The 22,111-nt window shown below is 48.0% G+C and overlaps 1 protein-coding gene and 1 non-coding gene across 2 annotated transcripts in view; both read left to right on the forward strand.

Annotated features, from left to right (window-relative positions):
* Positions 1-22,111, forward strand: part of ccar1 (cell division cycle and apoptosis regulator 1) — a gene marked incomplete at its 5' end in the record, with an annotated part of 309,380 nt that overhangs the window by 15,456 nt on the left and 271,813 nt on the right. Inside the window, 4 exons of the mRNA XM_085995051.1 lie at positions 5,396-5,525; positions 6,364-6,525; positions 15,470-15,695; positions 18,118-18,231. Coding sequence (XP_085851177.1) covers positions 5,396-5,525; positions 6,364-6,525; positions 15,470-15,695; positions 18,118-18,231 — 632 coding nt within the window. The remainder of the gene's footprint in view (positions 1-5,395; positions 5,526-6,363; positions 6,526-15,469; positions 15,696-18,117; positions 18,232-22,111) is intronic.
* On the forward strand, positions 7,103-7,167 carry LOC147113738 (small nucleolar RNA SNORD98). Its single transcript, XR_015079433.1, has one exon. It is a non-coding gene; the product is annotated as a small nucleolar RNA SNORD98 (small nucleolar RNA).

Here is a 22,111-nt window from a genome sequence, read left to right on the forward strand (position 1 = left end):
GGAGCGCGAGAGAGAGAGAGAGACTGGGAGCGCGAGAGAGAGAGAGAGACTGGGAGCGCGAGAGAGAGAGACTCGGAGCGCGAGAGAGAGAGACTGGGAGCGCGAGAGAGAGAGACTGGGAGCGCGAGAGAGACTGGGAGCGCGAGAGAGAGAGAGAGACTGGGAGCGCGAGAGAGAGAGAGACTGGGAGCGCGAGAGAGAGAGAGACTGGGAGCGCGAGAGAGAGAGATTGGGAGTGAGAGATTGGGAGCGCGAGAAAGAGAGATTGGGAGTGAGAGATTGGGAGAGCGAGAGAGAGAGATTGGGAGTGAGAGATTGGGAGCGCGAGAGAGAGAGACTGGGAGCGCGAGAGAGAGAGACTGGGAGCGCGAGAGAGAGAGAGACTGGGAGCGCGAGAGAGAGAGAGACTGGGAGCGCGAGAGAGAGAGAGACTGGGAGCGCGAGAGAGAGAGAGACTGGGAGCGCGAGAGAGAGAGAGACTGGGAGCGCGAGAGAGACTGGGAGCGCGAGAGAGAGAGAGACTGGGAGCGCGAGAGAGAGAGAGACTGGGAGCGCGAGAGAGAGAGAGACTGGGAGCGCGAGAGAGAGAGACTGGGAGCGCGAGAGAGAGAGAGACTGGGAGCGCGAGAGAGAGAGAGACTGGGAGCGCGAGAGAGAGAGAGACTGGGAGCGCGAGAGAGAGAGAGACTGGGAGCGCGAGAGAGAGAGACTGGGAGCGCGAGAGAGAGAGAGACTGGGAGCGCGAGAGAGAGAGAGAGACTGGGAGCGCGAGAGAGAGACTGGGAGCGCGCGAGAGAGAGACTGGGAGCGCGAGAGAGAGACTGGGAGCGCGAGAGAGAGAGAGACTGGGAGCGCGAGAGAGAGAGAGACTGGGAGCGCGAGAGAGAGAGACTGGGAGCGCGAGAGAGAGAGAGACTGGGAGCGCGAGAGAGACTGGGAGCGCGAGAGAGAGAGAGACTGGGAGCGCGAGAGAGAGAGAGACTGGGAGCGCGAGAGAGAGAGACTGGGAGCGCGAGAGAGAGAGAGACTGGGAGCGCGAGAGAGAGAGAGAGACTGGGAGCGCGAGAGAGAGACTGGGAGCGCGAGAGAGAGACTGGGAGCGCGCGAGAGAGAGACTGGGAGCGCGAGAGAGAGACTGGGAGCGCGAGAGAGAGAGAGTCTGGGAGCGCGAGAGAGAGAGAGACTGGGAGCGCGAGAGAGAGAGATTGGGAGTGAGAGATTGGGAGCGCGAGAGAGAGATTGGGAGTGAGAGATTGGGAGCGCGAGAGAGAGAGACTGGGAGCGCGAGAGAGAGAGAGACTGGGAGCGCGAGAGAGAGAGAGACTGGGAGTGCGAGAGAGAGAGACTGGGAGTGCGAGAGAGAGAGACTGGGAGTGCGAGAGAGAGAGACTGGGAGCGCGAGAGAGAGAGACTGGGAGCGCGAGAGAGAGAGACTGGGAGCGCGAGAGAGAGAGACTGGGAGCGCGAGAGAGAGAGACTGGGAGCGCGAGAGAGAGAGACTGGGAGCGCGAGAGAGAGAGACTGGGAGCGCGAGAGAGAGAGACTGGGAGCGCGAGAGAGAGAGAGACTGGAAGCGCGAGAGAGAGAGATTGGGAGTGAGAGATTGGGAGCGCGAGAGAGAGAGATTGGGAGTGAGAGATTGGGAGCGCGAGAGTGAGAGATTGGGAGCGCGAGAGAGAGAGAGATTGGGAGCGTGAGAGAGAGAGAGAGTGGGAGTGAGAGATTGGGAGTGGGAGTGGGAGTGAGAGAGAGAGAGAGAGAGAGATTGGGAGTGAGAGTGAGAGAGAGAGAGAGATTGGGAGTGTGAGAGAGAGATTGGGAGTGTGAGAGAGAGATTGGGATTGGGAGTGTGAGAGAGAGAGATTGGGATTGGGAGTGTGAGCGAGAGAGATTGGGATTGGGAGTGTGAGAGAGAGAGAGATTGGGAGTGTGAGAGAGAGAGATTGGGAGTGTGAGAGACTGGGCCGCCGCGGCCGGTAACTTGGTGGCTTTGAGTCGGGCTCTGGGGCGGGGCTGTTGACGCCGCGGGGAAGTTTTGTGCGCGGCAGCTCCTGGCACGGCCTGCCGCGGCCGGTGACCTGGTGGCTTTTGGTCGGGCTCTGGGGCGGGGCCATTGACGCCGCGGGGAAGTTTTGTGCGCGGCGGTTCCCGGCACGGCCCGCAACTCAAGGCCCAGGCATCCCGGGCTGCTAGGCTGCGCCCGGCGCCGGCACAGCCGCTCGAAATGGCCGTCAAAGTAGGCGAGCCTCCGGGCGAAGGGCAGGGGATCACTTCATTTCCTACTGTTGCTAAATACAATTATAACTCAAATAAATTGTTATTTTCCTTAGTTCCCTAACACACGGAAAGTGTGGGAAAAAAATCGTGAAGAATCAAGATGGCGGCCACTCACCTCGGTTCAGAATGATAAGGCCCGCCCGCACCGTCAGGTCACCGAACTGTAGGATTGGTCAATCGTCAAGTCACTCAACACTAGGATGGCCCGCCCGCACGCGCAATGAACCCGCCCCCGTGATGCAGCGATTGGTCAACTGTCGGTTCGCTCGACCGTACGATTGGTCAACCTTCACGTCACTCAATGCTAATGAGCAAATGAGCGGAACTTTTCCCATTTAATGAGCGGAATTTTGAACGTTTTGGGGATACCGTGGGCATGATTTTTGTCTGACGGAAAAGGAAATACGCCTATGACCGGTCCGTAATCGTAAGCTTTCTTTTGATGTGACGCGCGTGTAGGTATGCTCTATAACTTTCGAACAGACAGAAGAGGTCTTTTATATATATAGAATGCTAACAAACAAAGATACTCACAGATATTGTGCTTGGCCTAACACATGAAATCAGATTACATTGGATTGTGAAACCCTCATGGAATCCTCCATTACTGCCAGGTTCTTCCTGGAATTCTACTTCCTGGGTTACACAGGAAGAAAGGTACGAAGGTCAAATGACCTCTCACAGGAAGAAAGGAGCAAAGGTCAAACGACCTCATACAGGAAGAAAGGAACAAAGGTCAAATGACCTCTGTTTCATACAAACACACTGCTAACACATAACCACCACCAGAGGGTGCTATCTGCATATAAAATAGCCCATCGGTCCAGAACAACACTAGAGTAAGAACATAAGAAATAGAAGCAGGAGTCGGTCGGCCATTTGTTCCCTCGAGCCTGCTCCGCCATTTAATGAGATCATGGCTGATCTGATCTTGGGCTCAGCTCCATTTCCCTACCCACTCCCCATAACCCATCACTCCATTATTGCTCAAAAATCTATCTATCTCCACCTTAAATATATTCAATGACCCAGCCTCCACAGCTCTCTGGGGCAGAGAATTCTACAGATTTACGGCCCTCAGAGAAGAAATTCCTCCTCATCTCCATCTTAAAAGGGTGCCCCCTTATTCTGAAATTATGCCCCCTAGTTCTAGATACCCCATGAGGGGAAACATCTTCTCTGCATCTACCTTTTCGAGTCCCCTCAGTATCATATGTTTCAATAAGATCACCTCTCATTCTTCTAAACTCCAATGAGTATCGGCCCAACCTGCTCAACCTTTGTTTATAAGTCAACCCCTTCATCTCAGGAATGAACCTAGTGAACCTTCTTTGAACTGCCTCCAATGCAAGTATATCCTTCCTTAAATAAGGAGACTGTAGGAGTCTACGTACTCCTAGCAAAAATTACTGAACTCGGAGAGGTTCAACAGAAAAGGTTTAATTGTTGAGGCTGCATGCTGAACACAAAATGGAGTCAGAGACTACACAAAGTACAACTTTCTTTCATCAGTGCACAGCTTCGACGACTCCTCCCGCGCTCTGGGCTTAACTATGTTGCAGATCGAGTTTCTTAAAGGTGTGATCCTTCTTAAAGGCATGACGCCTGATTTATAGTCTACGGACCGGAAAGCGGAATGTGTCCTTCTGTGATCGGTACGCCACAAGACCAAAACTGTACGCAGTACTCCAGGTGTGGTCTCACCAATACCCTGTACAGTTGTAGCAGGACTTCCCTGCTTTTATACTCCAACCCACTTGCAATAAAAGCCAACATTCCATTTGCCTTCCTAATTATTGCTGTACCTGCATGCTGACCCACAGATCCCTCTGTGCCTCAGCATTTTGTAATCTCTCTCCATTTAAATAATAATTTGCTTTTTTATTTTTCTTACCAAAGTGGATAACCTCACATTTTCCCACATTATACTCCATCTGCCAAATGTTTGCCCACTTACTTAGCCTGTCTATATCCCTTTGCAGATTCTTTGTGTCCTCTTCACAACTTGCTTTCCCACCTATCTTTGTATCATCAGCAAATTTGGCTACATTACACACAGTCCCTTCATCCAAGTCATTAATATAGATTGTAAATAGTTGAGACCCCAGCACTGAAATCTGTGGCACCCCACTAGTTACCGTTTGCCAACCGGAAAATGGCCAATTTATCCTGGCTCTCTGGTTTCTCTTAGTTAGGCAATCCTCTATCCATGTTAATATATTACCCCAACCCCGTGAGCTCTTACCTTGTGCAGTAACCTTTTATGTGGCACCTTATCAAATGCCTTCTGTAAATCCAAATACATGACATCTACTGGTTCCCCTTTATCCACCCTGCTCGTTACATCCTCAAAGAACTCCAGCAAATCTGTCAAACATGATTTCCCTTTCATAAAACTAATAAAGGTACTGATGGTTACAGGTTTGTCCCGAGTAGTGGTTCTAACAGGGAGCATTTCCAGGACTAAAGTAGGAACATTCCATGAGAAGCATTTCAAGACCTTTGATTGTGTTGCAAATTGGTACCAATGTGGTGGCAACATTGATTATGCTAACGAGTGCTTCAAATGGTAAGGGTCGCATTCCCAGCACTGACATCCCACACCTTGAGCAGAACAAACATTCCCAGAAAAAGTCACAAAGCCCCTCATCATGAGAGCTATTAAAAACGTCATTCCAGAAACAAAAGACGATTATCACAGAAACCCCACAGTGCAGATAGAGGCCATCTCGGCCCATCGAGCCTGCACCGACACATATCCCACCCGATCCCCGTAACCCCTACACCAACACATATCCCACCCTATCCCCGTAACCCCACATAATTAATCCCCCTAACACTAAGGGTCAATTTATCATAGCCAATCAACCTAACCCGCACATCTTTGGACTGTGGGAGGAAACCGGAGCACCCGGAGGAAACCCACGCAAACACGGGGAGAATGTCTGTGTGGAGTTTGCACAGTCGCCCGAGGCCGGATTCGAACCCGGGTCCCTGGTGCTGTGAGGCAACAGTGCTAACCACTATGCCACCGTGTCTGCCCGATTACTCTGAGCCTTGCGTCCATTTTGATATTTGGCCGCCTTGTAATGATGCTTCACTTGTGCTCCTGTTGCAGCTGGGTTGCTGCAAGCTCCTGTGCGAGTCATTCCACAGCCACAAGCCGTCAGGAGGATTGAGCCGCCATCCAGATTCATGACCCGGAATGAGAGATTGGAAATAACAATAACCAGGAAAGATGATAGAAGGTACTGCGGCAGATTACTGTGTGCTTGGTTCAAATCCGACACTCTGTGCTCATCTTCACCCCAATGCTCTGGATTTCTTTTTGAATCATGTGGTAAATTGGTAAAAGCATTGCTCGATGCAGAATGTTGAGGAGTTAACCAATCTCAGTCAGGACAGTAACTGGGGCGAGCCTCAGTGTTCCTTCGCTGAAGAGGGGAAAACAGTCTGGGATCCCATTTCCGATCAGGATCCACTGTCCCCTGCTGGAAAATTTCCTGTGTGGACGCCAAGTCAGGTCGGGAGCAGGCTCTGCTGCGATGCCCCTCATGGTGGAGTGGCCTGCCAGCATTGAATGGCCCCCTGGGCAAGGTAGTGGACAGCTGCTGGGACATGTGGTGGAAGACCAAGCAGGATTTGCACCTTCGGGAAAGGAGGGCGAAGAGTTAGATTACACGTTCTGCGCACAGCAACATTTAACAGTATTGGGCATCCTCTGAATACGACTCGATGCTTCTTACACACAACTAATGCAGTTAGAAAACATTTGCTTTTTTTCATTTAGTTAAGTTTAAAGCAGAGATTTTATTTATTTTTGGTACAATTTAGAAAGAAAGAAAGACATGCATTTCTGTAGCGCCTTTCACGACCACCGGACATACCAAAGCACTTTACAGCCCATGAAGTACTTTTGAAGTGTAGTCACTGTCGGAAACGCGCAACAAATTTGGAGATTCTTTTGACTCAGAAATGACGCCCTGGAATTCTGTACAAAGGATATCTTCGGCTGTGCTAGATTTGAATGAAATGTGAAAGCAGTTTTGCTAAACTGACTTTTCTTAAATTGTGATTCTCTCGTAGTCGTGACAGAGACCGGGACAGGAGGCGTTCACGTGAGCGGTCACCCCAGCGCAAACGGTCCCGAGAACGATCGCCACGGCGAGAGAGGGACAGGTCGCCAAGGCGGCAGAGACGTGCTGTTCCTCGCTACACTGTGCAGTTCTCCAAGTTTTCCTTGGATTGGTACGTGTTCAACTGACTCGATATTGTTACTGAGCATGTTTGTGATTGGGGCACAATTTCAACAACTTGATAAAGGATGAGGTTTTTTGGTGAGTTGTCATGTTGATTGAGGTGAGGGATGTTGGAGGATGGATTTCCACCAATTTTACATGCCTTGCTAATTGGAGTATGACCAGCGTTAGGTGTACCTCAGTCTCAACCTCAAGCTGCATGATCTTTTTCATTCTGCTTGGATTTTGTTTACGATGGGGAGGGAAGGAGCACCCATTTATATAACAAAATCAGTGCGCATGTATAAAATGGGCCTGTTCACTCGGTGTGTGAATTCAAAACCAGTTGATTTGCATGTGTGAGTTGTTTGTTAAACAAAAAATAGTTAGCGTCTATTTTTTGATTCTAAAAATTGTCCAATAGCCACTCCTGAAAGCGGGCTGTCAGCGTGGAAACTCTGAGGTCAGCAGAGATGTTGCGATGGGAACTGTTGCTTGGTTTGCTGTTTCTTTATTAGTAGTAAAATGCAGTTCAACCCAGGCTTTCCATTCTACGTTTGAACCAGACATGAGCCAGAAAGACAAATGGGTAATGATGTTTAATCCTATTCCATTGCTGAAATGACAGTGTGGAAGAAAAGCTGCTGAACCCATTTTAAGTGGTGGTGGAGAATGTTTGGGGCTCTGGTCATAGATGTATGTTATCAATCTGTTTGGAAGCTTTGTTCTGTTTACTCCACAAACGGCTGAGCATATTAACTTTACAACAGGTCCAGGGAACCAGAGGCTCAGCTCTCATTCATTCTGCACTTGTCAGGTGCCTTGGTTTTAACCTGTTACTCTTGATAGCCTTAATCCCATTGGATCCAACTGCAACAACACAAAAGCAAAATACTGCGAATGCTGGAAATCTGAAATAAAAACAAAGTGCTGGAAATACTCAGCAGGTCAGGCAGTATCCGTGGAGAGAAAAACAGAGTTAACGTTTCAGGTCAATGACCTTTCGTCAGAACTGGAAAAAGATTCCAGTTCTAAAGTCAGCGACCTAAGACGCTAACTCTGTTTTTCTCTCCGCAGATGCTGCCTGACCTTCTGAGTATTTCTAGCACTTTCTGTTTGGATCCAACTATACTTGTCCTGTCCAACTGAACTGTTTTCAGAAACATAGAAGATAGGAGCAGGAGTAGGCCATTCGGCCCCTCGAGCCTGCTCCGCCATTCAATGCGATCATGGCTGATCATCCAAATTCAGTACCCTGTCCCTGCCTTCTCCCCATATCCCTTGATCCCTTTAGCTTTAAGAAATATATCTAACTCCTTCTTGAATATATTTAATGAACTAGCCTCAACTGCCTTCTGTGGTAGAGAATTCCACAGGTTCACCACTCTCTGGGTGAAGAAATTCCTTCTCATCTCTGTCATAAATGACTTACCCCTTATCTTTAGACTGTGACCCCTGGTTCTGGACTTCCCTGCCATCGGGAACATCCTTCCTGCATTTAGTCTGTCTAGTCCTGTTAGAATTTTATAAGTTTCAATGAGATGCCCTCTCATTCTTCTAAACTCCAACGAGTATAAGCCCAATCGACCCAATCTCTCCTCATATGTCATTCCTGCCATTCCAGGTATCAGTCTGGTGAATCTTTGCTACACTCCATGGCAAGGACATCCTTCCTCAGATAAGGCGACCAAAACTGCACACAATACTCAAGGTGTGGTCTCACCAAGGCCCTGTACAACTGCAGCAAGACATCCTTGTTCCTGTACTCAAATCCTCTCGCTACGAAGGCCAACATACCATTTGCCTTCTTAACAGCCTGCTGCACCTGCATGCTTACCTTCAGCGACTGGTGCACAAGGACACCCAGGTCTCATTGCACTCCCCCTTCTCCCAAACTATTGCCGTTCAGATAATAATCTGCCTACCTGTTTTAACCTCGCATTTATCCACATTATACTGCATCTGCCATACATCTGCCCAATCACCCAACCTGTCCAAATCATACTGGAGTTTCTCGGCATCCTCCTCACAGCGCACACACTCACCCAGCTTTGTGTTGTCTGCAAACTTGGAGATATTACATCTAGTTCCCTCGTCTAGATCATTAATATATATTGTGAATAGCTGGGGTCCTAGCACCGATCCCTGCGGTATCCCACTAGTCACTGCCTGCCACTCGGAAAAAGAGTCGTTTATTCCAACTCTTTACTTCCTGTCTGCCAGCCAGTTCTCTATCCAAGTCAGTACCTTGCCCCCAATCCCATGTGCTTTAACTTTACACGCTAATCTCTTATGCGGGACCTTATCGAAAGCCTTCTGAAAGTCCAAATACACCACATCCACTGGTTCTCCCTTATCTATTCTATCAGTTACATCCTCAAAAAATTCCAGTAGATTAGTCAAGCACGATTTACCTTTTGTAAATCCATGTTGACTTTGTCCGATCCTGTCACTGTTTTCCAGGTGCTCTGCTATTCGAGTTTTATAAAGTTTCCTCTCCTCCCCTCCCTCCCTCCCTCCCATTAGGAGTTGCTGTTTTATACCAATGTTTCTAAAACTGTAAGAGTATCTTCTGCCTCCAAACCATCTTGTGTACCTAGGTTTTCTCCTGTCGATGTGACAAATTCTCTCACCGCCACTCCTTGCTGAACACAGGAACGTCTGGCAGTCAGACATCTTGAATTACAACAGTCCCTCATTTGTACTCTTAACACAAACATAAAAGCTGCCCTGGCCCCTCGTGGGCAGATGCCGTGCACACCACAAGGCCCAGGTTTGATTGCCGGCCTGTGCTGAATTGGCTAATATCAGCCGCAGCAGTTGGGCTGCCGCTGCTGGCCTCAGCCAAAGGGCCCTGCTACTGGTGGCTGCCCAGTCACCTCTGCTGCCTTGGTCTGTGTAGGTGGGGTGGGGAGGAACTGTATTTCAGCAAGAATCTGCCTGGGAAGGTTTTGGGGCAACTGTTCCCCAACAAGAGTCTGGAGGGGAGAACACTAAAGAAACCTTCCTCAAATTTTGTTGCCCATGTTGGCCTCAAAAACAAACTGGGTCCCTAATGGATCAGGCTTCTGTGTGCCCTGGGCACATGTGTAGGTAACCTCATATGCAGCGCTGGAGTTCAGGGGCAAACATTGGGTAGCACCACTGGCTCTGGGCCCAGTGCCCCAATAAAGACATCAGACTAGATGTGAAGCTTTCAGTCCTTCTCACAAACCGTGCAGCCTCTGAATGTAGATATCGACCATGTTGGAGGAGCTGAGAGACACAGCCTCTTCGGTAGGTTTTTTATTGTCCTGCGCTTCCCTATCCTGCTGGGTCTTCCGAGGATTGCTTCACTAGTGGGGATCTAGTAGGAGTGGTTTCTGCTGAGGTGAGAGATTGTGTTTTAATTGAGCCTGAATCGGGGGTAGGTGTTCATCTTTAATATGTGAATTGCCTCAACTCTGTGGCTTAGACATTGGATGTCTGTCTAGGACAAGGAAAGAGACTAATGTCCTTTTTACTTCTTAGGGCAATGATTTTTGCAGCAGGTGACTTGTTCTTGCTCAGATCCACTCAGACAAGCATTTTCATTTGGAGCTCGAGCAGCAAATTACACATCGCGCACCAAGTGTAGAAATTGTTCAGATTTGTTGTGCCAAATTAATTACCTGATGTACAACCCTTCAAGGTTTTCATTCCCTGCCTCCATTAAGGTGATATTGGACAAGTGGTTCAGACTTCCTGCTCAAATGCCACCCACACATAAAATCGATAGGTGTCAGCCATGGCTCGTTGGGTAGCGTGCTCACCTCGGAGTTCGAAAATCGTGGGCTCAAGCCCCACTCCAGAGACTGGAGCACATAATGTAGGTTTGACACTCCAGTGCAGTACTGAGGGAGTGCTGCATTGTCAGAGGTGCCGTCTTTCGGATGAGACGTTAAACCGAGGCCCCGTCTGCCCTTGGGTGGATGTAAAGGATCCCATGGCACTATTTAAAGAAGAGTTGGGAAGTTCTCCCTGGTGTCCTGGCCAATAATTATCCCTCACTCAGCATCACTAATAAACAGATTATCTGGTTATTTATGTCATTGCAGTTTGTGGGACTTTGCTGATTGCAAATTGGCTGCCGTATTTCCTCCCATTACAAAGCGAGTACCTTCAAAAGTAATTCATTGAGTTTTGGTGTGTTCCGAGGTGGTGACGCGCTTGTATAAATGCAGGCTCTTTCTTTCCTTCGACAGGTTATACAGAGTCTCACAGGGCTTCTTTGTATGTACTGGAATGGGAAGTCAGGGTTTGGCAATACATTGGTGGGTCCCTGGGTCTGGGAACATCGGGAGTAGGCTTCTGGGAGCAATTCCTGTGATCAGAGAGCATTGGAGAGGGAGGCCTCAGACTCCTGGAGCATTGTAGTTGGTCTTGGGAAGGAAGATCCACAGGCTATGATACAGGGTTCTGAGCAACGTTTCCTATAAACTGCGCAGCCGCGCAGCTCTCTGCCTGTCCCGCGCAGCCCGACACCGACTTTTCCTATATTAAAGTTCGCGCATGCTGCGCACCCAAAAAAAAATGCCGGCGAGCATTGGTTCTGAGTGCACTGGGAGTGTAGCCTCGGAGTTTACGAGCACCAAGAATGGGGTTCTGGGATCAGGAAGTGGGGGTGAAGTATTGAGAGGAGGTGGTTCTGGGGAGCAATAGGACTGGAGAGTGAGCTCTGCGAGCAGGGTGGGAGGCACACTCTGGCAGCATATTGGGGTTGGGGGTTAGGGACCTTATTCGGAAGAGGGCCCAGGAGAATGGGAGCTGAACTGCTCTTGGCCTATTTTAGACCATCAAGCACAACCTTCTGCCTGTTAGCCTTGTCTCCTGACTTTATGGCCCTTTTATACTCCTCCACCACCCCTTTCCCCACTCTCAGTTGATTCCTGTCTTTACGTTCGTGTCTTAAATGACTTAATGCACCATTAGTGAATTTGTCAATTTATACCATCTTTAATAAATGTCAATTTTCACAACCAGTCAAAAATGACCTCAAATAAACACTCAAAAGGTTCATAGTTTATATAGTTCCCCAGTTTTTATATAAAAGGACCTTTAAGCCCCAAAAAGAGGTAGCGAGAGAGTTTTTTTAAATTGAATTTGCAACTAAAATGGAGTGTGCAGAGACTTGCAGTGATGGACAGCAGTCAATCAGAAGGAACCCGATCATTCAAATTCATCTGACAGCTGGGTTTAAATCACTTGGAAAAGGAAACAAATCCTCTTCAACTTTGCCACTGAGAAAAAGAATACATCACCATAAACAATCTTTGTTTTGCTTCTTAGCTATTAACTAAGAAACCACAGGTGATGTCTGAGTGACCTGTTATAACCGAAGAAGAGCAGTTGTTAAATGTGAAACTTTGCCTGGTATAAAGTTTTGAGAATTCAATTTAGTTTGTTTCAAGGAGTGCAACTCCAACAATACTCAAAGCTCAACACCATCCAGGACAAAGCAGCCCGCTTGATTGGCACCCATCCACCACCTTAACATTCACTCCCTCCACCACCGGCGCACCGTGGCTGCAGTGTGTACCATCTATAAGATGCACTACAGTAACTTGCCAAAGCTTCTTCGACAGCAGCTCCCAAACCCGTGACCTCTTCCACCTAGAAGGACAAGGGCAGCAGGTGCATGGGAACACCACCACCAAGTTCCCCTCCATCCTGACTTGGAAATATATCGCCGATCCTTCATCGTCGCTGGGTCAAAATCCTGGAACTCCCTCCCCAACAGCACTGTGGGAGTACCTTCACCACACGGACTGAAGCGGTTCAGGAAGGCGGCTCACCACCACCTTCTCAAGGGCAACTAGGGATGGGCAATAAATGCTGGCCTTGCCAGCGACTCCTACATCTCGTGAATGAATAAAAAATAAGCAACAAAGCTCTCAAATGGCCACAGTATGAGGGAAGCCACCCTCTACTTCAAATCAGAAACTTTCTAATGCACGTTGAGTAATTTTGCACACTGCTCATGCTCAGAATGCACAGACGTGATTGGCAACTCTCCAAAGGATCTAGGGGAAAAAATATCAGTTGATGCCCAGACTTTTAAAGCAAATGTAAGAAGTCACACAACACCAGGTTATAGTCCAACAGCTTTATTTGAAATCACAAGCTTTCGGAGCGCTGCTCCTTCTTCAGGTGAAGTGGAGAAATGCATAAAGACACAGCTTATATAGTCAGAGAATCATGTCAGATGTTTACAGGTAACCTTTCCAACTGCCATTTATCACACCTCGGCAGAGAGATAATCACAGCAGTCAAAGGTGTGAATGGTGTCCAAACAGGTCAGTCAGGGAAACATTACATCAAAGAACAATGAGGTGGGGTCACAAGGGGTCAAATATTGCAGATGCTGGGGTCTGTATGAAAAACAAAAAAAGACAAAAAACATTTTTTTTGGCTGGAAATCACAGGTCCGGCCGCATCTGTGTAGAGAGAACAAGCCAATGTCGACTCGAGTCTGGATGACCCTGCGTCAGGTGGGGTTACATGTAGCGTGACATGAACCCAAGATCTCGGTTGAGGCCGTCCTCACGGGTGCGGAACTTGGCTATCAGTTTCTGCTCGACGATTTTGCGTTGTCGTGTGTCTCGAAGGCCACCTTGGAGAATGCTTACCCGAAGATCGGAGGCTGAATGTCCTTGACTGCTGAAGTGTTCCCCGACTGGGAGGGAACACTCCTGCCTGGTGATTGTTGCGCGGTGTCCGTTCATCCGTTGTCGCAGTGTCTGCATGGTCTCGCCGATGTACCATGCTCCGGGGCATCCTTTCCTGCAACGTATGAGGTAGACAACGTTGGCCGAGTCACATGAGTATGTACCATGTACCTGGTGGGTGGTGTCCTCACGTGTGATGATGGTATCTGTGTTGATGATCTGGCATGTCTTGCAGAGGTTGCTGTGGCAGGGTTGTGTGGTGTCGTGGTTGCTGTTCTCCTGAAAGCTGGGTAATTTGCTGCGAACGATGGTCTGTTTGAGGTTAGGCGGCTGTTTGAAAGCGAGTAGTGGAGGCGTGGGGATGGCCTTAGCGAGGTGTTCGTCGTCATTGATGACATGTTGAAGGCTGCGAAGAACATGGCGTAGTTTCTCCGCTCCGGGGAAGTACTGGACGACGAAGGGTACTCTGTTGGTTGTGTCCCGTACAAACACGGGACACAACCAACAGAGTACCCTTCGTCGTCCAGTACTTCCCCGGAGCGGAGAAACTACGCCATGTTCTTCGCAGCCTTCAACATGTCATCAATGACGACGAACACCTCGCTAAGGCCATCCCCACGCCTCCACTACTCGCTTTCAAACAGCCGCCTAACCTCAAACAGACCATCGTTCGCAGCAAATTACCCAGCTTTCAGGAGAACAGCAACCACGACACCACACAACCCTGCCACAGCAACCTCTGCAAGACATGCCAGATCATCAACACAGATACCATCATCACACGTGAGGACACCACCCACCAGGTACATGGTACATACTCATGTGACTCGGCCAACGTTGTCTACCTCATACGTTGCAGGAAAGGATGCCCCGGAGCATGGTACATCGGCGAGACCATGCAGACACTGCGACAACGGATGAACGGACACCGCGCAACAATCACCAGGCAGGAGTGTTCCCTCCCAGTCGGGGAACACTTCAGCAGTCAAGGACATTCAGCCTCCGATCTTCGGGTAAGCATTCTCCAAGGTGGCCTTCGAGACACACGACAACGCAAAATCGTCGAGCAGAAACTGATAGCCAAGTTCCGCACCCGTGAGGACGGCCTCAACCGAGATCTTGGGTTCATGTCACGCTACATGTAACCCCACCTGACGCAGGGTCATCCAGACTCGAGTCGACATTGGCTTGTTCTCTCTACACAGATGCGGCCGGACCTGTGATTTCCAGCCAAAAAAAATGTTTTTTGTCTTCTTTTGTTTTTCATACAGACCCCAGCATCTGCAATATTTGACCCCTTGTGACCCCACCTCATTGTTCTTTGATGTAATGTTTCCCTGACTGACCTGTTTGGACACCATTCACACCTTTGACTGCTGTGATTATCTCTCTGCCGAGGTGTGATAAATGGCAGTTGGAAAGGTTACCTGTAAACATCTGACATGATTCTCTGACTATATAAGCTGTGTCTTTATGCATTTCTCCACTTCACCTGAAGAAGGAGCAGCGCTCCGAAAGCTTGTGATTTCAAATAAAGCTGTTGGACTATAACCTGGTGTTGTGTGACTTCTTACATTTGTCCACCCCAGTCCAACTCCGGCATCTCCACACCACTTTTAAAGCAGACTGAGCTCTTGAAATAAAAACTTTAAGGAAGGTATTCGAAGACACAAAAAGCAATTCAATCAATACATTTATTTATATTGTGAAATATGACATTTTTGATTTTATTAGTACATATAACCTTATTTTGGATATTAGAGATTTCAGTTACTGGGAATAATTGGCAGATGAAGAAAATTCAGATTTGACTGGTTCGCCATTTACTTTTTTATTGGCAGGTTCTCGTGACTGGTCATTCAGGATTGGTTGTTTTTATAGTTTCTTGTTGGTTGTTTTCTAGCTGCTTGCCTCGTTTTGATTCGTACGTTTCCCTACCTCTTCAGTTGATTACTTTGAGTTAATCAACATAGTGTGATGGTAAAAGTCTGACGCAAATGTGTAACTAAAAAATCGTGACAACAGGAAGTGCATGCTATAACTGGGTCTCAGGGTCTCTTCCCTGAACTTGTGGGGGTCTCCATTGCAGGTGGGAGGACTCCTTTGCGGTGCAGGAACAAATAGTCACCTGATTCTAACTTGAATTCTCTGACTGCCTTGTTTAAATTTTGAAAGCTGTACCTAAAGGTGAGTATTTTTCATGAAGTCTCGCTTATTTTAGTCATTGTTTGGGTGAATTTGCATTTCTTCTTTTTGTTTCTCATGCAGTGCATCTTGTGACATGATGGAGCTTCGCCGCCGCTATCAGAATCTTTACATCCCAAGTGATTTCTTTGATACCCAGTTTACGTGGGTCGATGCATTTCTTCTAAATAGACCATTTCAGCTTGGAAACCAGTGCAATTTCCATATCATTCACAAAGAGGTGGACCCCCTGGACAAGATCACAACAGTGCTTGACCCACCAGATGCAGACCATCTGTACAGTGCAAAGGTTGGTATTTTAGATTGCACACTGCATTTTCTTTCAATGTTCTCAGTTGCTTTCCTCGTTTCTGTGAATGCTTGGGTTGGTCTTCCTGAAAAGGGACTGCGTTCAGTTTTTACCATTATATTGCTGTGCAAAGATTGATTTGATCTAACTTAGCCACAGCTGAAGACAAACCAGTCAGTGTGTCTTTACTGAGAATGTTGTGCTCATCGCGGTGAGCGCTGTTCGCACTGGGGAACATTTTGGATTTCCGTCTTGGTCCAATCTGAGAAAAGCGCTCCCTACTCCAGCAATGTGACTTTGTCCATTTCCATCAGTGACTGTTGAGCCAGTGCCGAGCTCTGGGATCTGAATTTGAACCCAGGCCTTGGGGGTGAAAAGCCAGCATCTATCCCATTGCCCCACCCACTCCCCTTGTAGGTGTTTCTATTATACTCTATACAAATGATCCAGGGTACGGAGACATTGAACATATAGAAGCACTGGAGAAAGTTTGGAAGGCTATATCTATCAGGAAAGATTGAACAGCTCTTAAGAAAAGAGAAGGCTGAGGGGTGACCTGATAGGTCTATAAAATTATGATGGGATTCTGTTGCCTAGGCCCTAGGCTCTGGAATTCCCTCCCTAAACCTCTCCGCCTCTCTACCTCTCTTTCCTCCTTTAAGACACTCCTTAAAACCTACCTCTTTGACCAAGCTCCTGCCCTAATTTATCCTTGGGTGGATCGGTGTCAAATTTGTTGTCTTAAAATACTCATGTGCAGCACCTTGGGACGTTTTACTACGTTAACAGCGCTATATAAATACAAGTTGTTGTTGATAGGGTAGAGAAGATGTTTCCACTTGCAGGAGAGACCAAAACTAGGGGCTATAAATATAAGATGGTCACTAATAAATCTGATAGGAAATTCAGAAGAAACTTCATTACCCAGAGAGTGGTTAGAATGTGGAACTCGCTACTACAAGGAGTAGTTGAGACAATTAGCACAGATGCATTTAAGGGGAAGCTAGGTAAGTACATGAGGGATGGCATGGATTGAAAATTGGTTAACAGACAGGAAACAGTAGGAATAAAATGGGTCTTTTTCGGGGTGGCAGGCAGTGATTAGTGGGGTACTGCAGGGATCAGTGCTTGGGCCCCAGCTATTCGCAATATATATCAATGATTTGGATGAGGGAACCAAATGTAATATTTCCAAGTTTGCTGACGACATGAAACTAGGTGGGATTGTGAATTGTGAGGAGGATGCAAAGAGGCTTCAAGGCGATTTAAACAAGTTGAGTGAGTGGGCAAATACATGGCAGATGCAGTATAACGTGGATAAATGTGAAGTTATCCACTTTGGTAGGAAAAACAGAAAGACAGAGTATTATTTAAATGATGATAGATTGGGAAATGTTGATGTACAGAGGGACCTGGGTGTCCTATTACAACAGTCACTGAAAGCAAACATGCTGCTGCAGCAAGCAGTTAGGAAGGCAAATGGTATGTTGGCCTTCATTGTAAGAGGATTTGAGTACAGGAGCAAGGATGTCTTACTACAGTTGCACAGGGCCTTGGTGAGACCACACCTGGAGTAGTGTGTGCAGTTTTGGTCTCCTTACCTAAGAAAGGATATACTTGCCATAGAGGGAGTGCAGTGAAGGTTCACCAGACTAATTCCTGGGATGGCAGGACTGTTGTATGAGGAGAGATTGGGTTGACTAGGACTGTATTCACTAGAGTTTAGAAGAATGAGAGGGGATCTCATTAAAACATATAAAATTCTGACAGGGCTAGACAGACTGGATGCAGGGAGGATGTTTCCCCTGGCTGGGGGGGCGTCAAGAACAAGGGGTCACAGTCTCAGGATACGGGGTAGGACATTTATGACTGAGATGAGGAAAAATCTCTTCACTCAGAGGGTGGTGAACCTGTGGAGTTCTCTACCACAGAAGGCTGTGGAGGCCAAGTCACTGAATATATTTAAGAAGGAGATAGATAGATTTCTAGACGCAAAAGGCATGAAGGGGTATGGGGAGAGAGCGGGAATATGATATTGAGATAGAGGATCAGCCATGATATTGAATGGCGGAGCAGGCTCAAAGGGCCGAATGGCCTATTCCTCCTATTTTTCCATGTTTCTATGGAATAGAGGGCTATGCTGATAGTGAGATGAAGTAAATAGAGTGGGAGGAGGCTCCTGTGGTGCATAAACAGTATATTAGATTGGTTGGGCCGAATGGTCTGTTCTCTGCTGTAAATTCTATGTAGCTCATCCTGCACACAGTTACAGGAAACCATCTGCTTTTAAAAATGTCAAAACTACTCAATGTATTCTTCTAAGGAGCAGAAACCGAGCAGGGTTTTTAATTTGTGTTGCTTTTTTCTGGATTTATTGGCTAATTTTGCTCTTGGTTGGAGTTAAGGTACTGTCTTCTTCTAGGTGATGCTGCTGGCAAGCCCTGGTATGGAGGAACTCTTCCACAAATCATGTGCTCTTGCCGAGGACTCTCAGGAGATACGGGAAGGATTCCAGCATCCTGCAAGGCTCATAAAGGTAAAAGAACATTGAACTCTGTCCTGCAGTCTTCAGTGTTGCAGGGATCTTTAGGCGGAGTAAATCTGCATGATCTGAGTTTTAGTCAAGCCTATTGTTTAAATATAGTTGTGACTTTTTCCTTGCATTTAATGATATTTCTGGCTTTTGTTCATGTTGCTCATTTGTAGTTTTCTCTGCACACTGGCCTAGTGTCTCCACGCCCAGCCGCATCTGGTGTGGTATAAAACAGGCAGCCAGTGGTGGGAAATAGGCCAAGTCTTGTCCCACCGCAACTTGTGTTAGAAATGTGGAATTTGTAATATTCTAGACAAAGGTTGCAATCCTGCGCCTGTTCGCCAAGAATTCATTCAACACACAGTCAAACACTTGAAGGTTTATTAAAGGTTAAATGGACCAGAGCATACTCCCGGCCAACATGGAGATTACGAGATGCGGTCGCGGATACACACATTACAGTCGGGTGACCTCAACCCTCCAGATACCTCCCTCCTTCATCTCCCCCTCACAGTACAATGCATTCGCTTTTAAGCTCAACTAAAAAGCTGCTACATCACCTTCTCCATGACCTTCACTCTTGGTTTTCCATTAGATATTAGATCAGGTTGCAGGAGCGATGCTCAGTGGCTACCCAATGATAGGGTCATAGCAGACCTTGCTTTGGCAAGCTCCTTTTCTCAAAGGAAGCTGGGCAGCAGTCTTCATGACATCGCTAAGGTACATGAATACCTGACCAACGGTAATGTTGAACTCGTCCTTGGAGCATCCCATCACAATATGTCCTGCCTTTTTAAAATAATTTTCAGGATGTGGGCGTCGCTGGCGAGACTGGCATTTATTGCCCATCCCTAGTTGCCCTTGAGTAGGTGGTGGTGAGCCGCTGCCTTGAACCGCTGCAGTCTGTGATGAAGGTACTCCCACAGTGCTATTAGGGAGGGAGTTCCAGGATTTTGACCCAGTGACGATGAAGGAGCGGCGCTTGTATGTCCAAGTCAGGATGGTGTGTGACTTGGAGGTGGTGGTGTTCCCGTGCACTTCCTGCCCTTGTCCTTCGAGGTGGAAGAGGTCGCGGGTTTGGGAGGTGCTGATGAAGAAGCCTTGGCGAGTTGCTGCAGTGCATCTTGTAGATGGTACTCACTGCAGCTACGGTACGCCGGTGGTGGCGGGGGTGGATCAAGTGGGCTGCTTTGTCCTGGATGGCGTTGAGCTCCTTGACTGTTGTTGGAGCTGCACCCATGCAGGCAAATGGAGAGTATTCCATCACACTCCTGACTTGTCCCTTGTAGGTGGTGGAGAGGCTTCGGGAAGTCAGGATATGTGCCACTCGCCGCAGAATACTCTGACCTTCTCTCGTAGATTCAGCATTTAAGTGACAACTGAAGTTGAGTTTCTGACCAGTGGTGATGTCCAGGATGTTGTGGGTGGGGGATTTGGTGATGGTATTGCCAATAAATGTCAAGGGGAGCTGGTTCGGCTCTCGGTTACACTGCACAATGGAAGACCTGCTTGGATGATCAAGAACCTGATTGGCCACACTGCCACGAATCCACCAAGCATTTATGCAGGTCTTGGCAGACCTACCTGGTAGTGACCATGGACAGCTATCTTCTCCAGGCCTGGGCAAGCAGAGAAGCAGATGCAGAGCTGTGCCATCTTCTGCAAGAACACCCGCAGCTACCGTGCAGCATAAGGCTGGGACATGCAGTGATGGTAATGGTCAGCTGTGCCTGAAGCTTGGGTCCACTTCCCCGCAGGCATGCTCCACTGCTGATCCTGGCACAAAATGGTTTCAATCAGCCATCAAACTGGGGTTGGACACTATCACTTGACTGCAGGCTCATACCAGCTCCCTGGGTTGTACTTGCCTCTATTTCTTGCCTGTCTCCTCTTAATCCCCTGTCCCTTTAGCTTTTGTAAAGGTTGCTGTTGGTTCCAATGCCTATTGAGGTTCTCCAAATGCTTCAAAAATGTTTGCCACCCTATTGTAACACTCTCCTTTAATTGTCCTCATCCCTTTAAATTTCCTTGCATGTCGTATTTCACTCCCAGCTTGAGTGTGCTCCCTGCATTCACCCTAATCTGCACCTGAAGCTACTACTGATAAACTGACCTCAGAAAATTGGGTACAGACATCACCGTTTCATTTGAGCCTGCCTAAACCCGCCAATAGACATTCTGGTATAAACTACACTAATGGTGGAGAATCCAGCCTTGCATCCCAGTTGATTGGACGAGCACAGTCCCCTTTGCCATTGGCACCCAGTAACCGATGAATATGAGGTGTATCAATCGTGGAAGTTACAGCATTTAGCCCACTGTGTTGGCTCTTTAACTAGAGCTGTCTACTCTAATCCCATTTCCCTGTCCTTGCTCCATATCCTTTTATAGTCTTCCTTTTAAATCCTTATCCAGTTCCTTTCTAAAGGACGTTAACAGTCGCTGCCTCAGTAGCCCCATGTGGTGAAATAGTCCCTGTTCTAATAACCCTGTGTGAAAACCATTCTCCTAACTTCCCCTTCATTCTTCTCATGAAGATCCTCAGTCTGTGCCCCTTGTTACTGATTCACCAACCAGTGGGAACAGTATTTCCCTTTTCCCTTAAAACCTTTTATAATTTTGAAAACCTCTGTTCGAACCCACTTAACCTTCTCTGTTCCAAGGAAAACCCCCCAATTTTTTGAGCCTTTCTTCATAACTCTCACCTCTCATTCCTGGTATAATTCTACTGAATCTTGACTGCCCCCTGTAGAGGGCTCTATGACCCTTCCTCTAATGATAGTGAGCTGTGGTGCTTTAGCCTCCAGTTCTCCATGGCCTCCTCTTGCTGCCTCCACTGGTTAAGTTGGTGCCGGCCTGCCCCAGTGGCTCAGCCAATGGTTGTGTGGTTGATTCCCAACCTACATTTCCAGTTTTCTCCCCTCTTGAAGGCTCAGGTTCTTGTTGGGGAACAGGTGCCAGAAGCCAAGCAATATGTGTCAGCGATCAACCATGGGGTGCACCACAGCCCAGCCCATTTCTGTCCTCACAAGATGTCCAGCAGAAGTCACCAGTTATTGGTCAGGAGTGGGAACCCTGACCGATTATCCCCACACCCTGGGCCCAGTGACACTGAGGTCGATTATAGCAGCCAGATTGCTGCCCATGGCAGACTGGGAATCGAATGTTCTCACTCATTACTGAGATATAATTCCACAGATGACAATCACCCATCGGTACCTTGACCAAATGGGTATTCTCCCCGTGTGAGCTTTGACACTGTCAGTCAGCTGTTTGTTCACAGAGTGAATTAAAGCCGCACCTCGTGCTGTCCTCACCTGACATCCACAGTGATCAGGAGCAGGCATCCTGGATCAATGTTCCCCTCTGTAATCCAGAGGCATTGAGGTGAAATATAGGCCCCCACCATTCTCCTGACAGATCAGACAACTCCGCACAGCTCTGGTGGTCTAGTCTGTATGGCTCAGTCCCATCCTGGGAGGTGCCTTTACCAACCAAGGCTACATTACTGGGGGAACTTCCGCACCAGAGCTTTTGGGACTGCTTTTGTGAACCATTGTACTGCTTTTAAAGAAAAAAGTTGAAGGGGTCTGGGGCGTGAGCAATAGAGTGGGATTGGACTGGGTGGGATATTAAAGAGTCTGGAGTGAGCGGGAGAGTGGGATTAGACTGGGTGGGATATTAAAGGGCATGGGGAGTGAGCGGGATTAGACTGGGTGGGATATTAAAGGATGTGGGGAGTGAGCGGGAGAGTGGGATTTGACTGGGTGGGATACTAAAGGGTGAGGGAGAGTGGGATTAGACTGGGTAGGATATTAATGGGTGTGGGGAGTGAAGGGGAGTGGGATTAGATTGGGTGGGCTATTAAAGGGTGTGGGGAGTG

Source organism: Somniosus microcephalus, chromosome 8 (genome assembly GCF_052327205.1).
Source record: "Somniosus microcephalus isolate GS21.2 chromosome 8, FLI_Smic_1.0, whole genome shotgun sequence".
Taxonomy (NCBI): Eukaryota; Metazoa; Chordata; class Chondrichthyes; order Squaliformes; family Somniosidae; genus Somniosus; species Somniosus microcephalus.